At 42.9% G+C, this 3,128-nt stretch overlaps 1 protein-coding gene across 1 annotated transcript; it reads right to left on the minus strand.

The window, feature by feature from the left end:
* Positions 1-2,505: 2,505 nt before the first annotated feature.
* On the minus strand, positions 2,506-2,814 carry LOC137267619 (threonine-rich protein-like). The gene has a single exon (XM_067802105.1). The coding sequence runs from the start codon at positions 2,812-2,814 to the stop codon at positions 2,506-2,508; it is 309 nt and encodes a 102-aa protein (XP_067658206.1).
* Between the last annotated feature and the right edge of the window lie 314 nt (positions 2,815-3,128).

A 3,128-nucleotide genomic window follows, 5' to 3' on the forward strand; every position in this document is an offset into this window, starting at 1 on the left:
TGGCGATTTTAAGCACTTTGGCTTGGTCTGAGATAGTAGTGAATGGTATCAAGAAACTGGGAATTTTCCGCAGAATTCAAAACTGCGAAGGATTTATATACTGTAAATCACGAAATTTTTGCGTCATTATATTTTTGCGTGGTATAATTAGAATTTTATTGGACTTCAAAGTGCGGTATGTAGAAGAAGGACATAGATCTATATGTCCCTGTGGCATCCAGGAGGTTAAAGATGCTTTCATCTCGTACACAATTTCGTAATCACCCCAGGAGCATGAGTATAATTCATGTTATTCCCTAACATTTTATTGACAAACTCTTTCTGGTTAATACCCAGGGGGTTCCAGGTATGACTCACCTTTAAATTATTGTATATGTCTGGTAGAAAATCTGGTTATAATTTAAGGCCTGTGTTATTGTGATGGTGGGGTAGCCTAAAGGTTAATGTGTTTGCTTGTCAATTCAAAGACCAAGGTTCGATTCCCCACGTGGGTACAATGGGTCATTTCCCCAAGTTGTGATATTGCTGGAATATTGCTACAGGCGGAGTAAAATCATTGTCATTCACTTTCCGTACTATCTTCATGATTCGCCATGTCGTGTTCAGCTTTTTCCTGCAAGTACTGAACATTCATCATATTTGTCCATTTACCAATAGCCACAGATCCTCCATATTTCACTAGGTGTACACAATTTGACATCTCATCACAACGCAATTCATCCTGAATTACCACCAGACGGTGGGGCAGTCTAATGGTTAAAGGTCACATGTAACCAAAAAATCAAGCATAATTACAACACAATTATCACGTATTCATGGCATTCTTGGACCATGCGCTCTTTGCGTGTTTGATATGGGTAAAAGTAAAACTATTTGTCATTTGACCGTTTTTGAGAATGTGACCAAACCATTTATCAAATGGACGATTGGGTGAGACGTGCCATCAATGACTCCAGCACCGAACATTGTGCAGGATGTCATGTCAAGCTCCATAGTGTCGTCAGCAATACAAGCAGGCAACAGGCAACTGGCTTCGTCAAAGGTCACGGAAGCGTCAAGAGAAAGCTGATCGTCTGAAGGAAAATCATACATATCAAGGCTTTTGATTAGACCAGAAATGGTTTCACCTTTTGTAGGCGATGCTCCTTGTGCGATTTTATAATGTATGATGGTAGACTGGGAAACAGTTAACAGCTGTCTTTGTTAGATGTTAACAGTTTGTTGTTTATTTGATATTACGCAGCAACATTTCAGCTGTATGGTGGTGGGTTGTTGTCAAACGCTAACATTAACGGTTTCTCACCAGTTCCTATTCTTCCTGGAATGGTGGCCACCTGACTACCGTTAAAGTCACTGACAGCAACAGTGAAGGCTCTGAAATTTTAAAAAATGCATTCCTCCTATGCGTTTTGTCAACACATTTTACAACACTGCTGGTGAGCATGCGTTGTACATAAATCACATGTCAACCCATGTCGCCCAACGACATTTCATACACGCGACTATATTATCAATCCGCACTGGGATGGTGAGTAAACCTACTCACTCACTCACTCACTCACTCACTCGGGAACGCCGCACTCAGCAATATTACAGCTCTATGACGACTATCTGTGAACAATCGAGTTAATACTAGATAATCCACTGATCAACGGCATGAGATAATCTGCGTAGTTTGGATGCGACGAGGCTGACCATCCGATCCCGTCAGTCACCTTTAACGACATTCACGTGGTTTCCTGAGCCCCCTTTCCCAACGCCATCGCAGCGCTATGACTGTCATAAGTGTATGTTGCAGAATGGGAGGTACGACAGTCGTAGGGCAACGACAGCTTTGTGAAAACGGGCCTGGGAGACCAGTTCTAACCTGGATCTTCACGGGAACTAATTTAACATATCATGTATAACTGCACGTACTGTGGGATTGCAGCCAGCTGTGCAATCCAGACGTCGGAAGTGAAGATAGTGTCGGTGGAGACTGAGGCAGCAGAACAGATGGGCAGAGGAGCACCACTGGAAATTTGAACCAGGACACTGACAAATCCTGGAGCGTCTTGGCATAATATTGCTTGAGAGCCACCTACATCATTCTTGTCAAGAAGTCATTGTAGGCACACCCTGGAATAGTTACGAGGCGAATACCGTGATTGTACTTCTGTACCATTTCCTAAACAGTTGGGTGTTTTTACCACGAAGAATTCATGTTTATTTAAAGGGTGTTGTATGGAGTTGATTAACTTACGTTATCGCTTTTCTTCAAGGGGTCATGAGGCTCATTGGTCTGTATTTATAGCTCGTCAAAAACTTGTAATAGTTGGTTCGAATCCCGGTTCGTCCTGATTGGCTATGGTGCCGGCAAACCTAGAATCATTCTTGTGGGTTTCACCATAATGGCATACATCCCTAAACCTTAGCTCTTACCTTCCACATTAGCTTACATTACATCCACCATGATCTGGGATATGATTGGAATACTGCGACAATAAATTCAACTCGCTCGCTCGATCACTTGTATGCACTTGTCGGAGGGGCAGCTGTGGTTGACTCCTCGGTCGTCGTCGGCTCCTCTGTTGTCGTTGGATCCTCCGATGTCGTTGGCTTCTCTTGCTCCTCGGTTGTCTTTGGCTCTTCCGATGTTGTTGGCTCATCCGTTGTCGTCGGCTCCTCTGTTGTCGTTGGATCCTCCGATGTCGTTGGCTTCTCTTGCTCCTCAGTTGTCTTTGGCTCTTCCGATGTTGTTGGCTCATCCGTTGTCGTTGCCACATCAGTTGTTGTTACCTCTTCCGTTGTCGTCTCTGGGAATGCGGATGACATCATAACACTTTGCAGATGCTTATTCAACTCGATAAAGGGGTATCAAAACGGTTTTCTGAACCAGGAAGATATATTGGTGAGGTCACAAGGTTGATTTACGATTTAATGGAGTACACAGGGTCCTTTCAAATGCCAGGGCTATTAGTTCTGATTGATCTTGAAAAGACTTTTGGTTCAGTTGACAGAAATTTTATCCTAAACGTACTGAGAGTTTTAACTTCGGACTTAGTTTTCTGGACTGGATTAGAACTTTTTTGAATGATATGAAATCAAGTGTACTTGTGAATGGATTTGCCAGCAACTTTTTCCCTATA

The sequence above is a fragment of the Haliotis asinina genome, chromosome 16 (genome assembly GCF_037392515.1).
Source record: "Haliotis asinina isolate JCU_RB_2024 chromosome 16, JCU_Hal_asi_v2, whole genome shotgun sequence".
Taxonomy (NCBI): Eukaryota; Metazoa; Mollusca; class Gastropoda; order Lepetellida; family Haliotidae; genus Haliotis; species Haliotis asinina.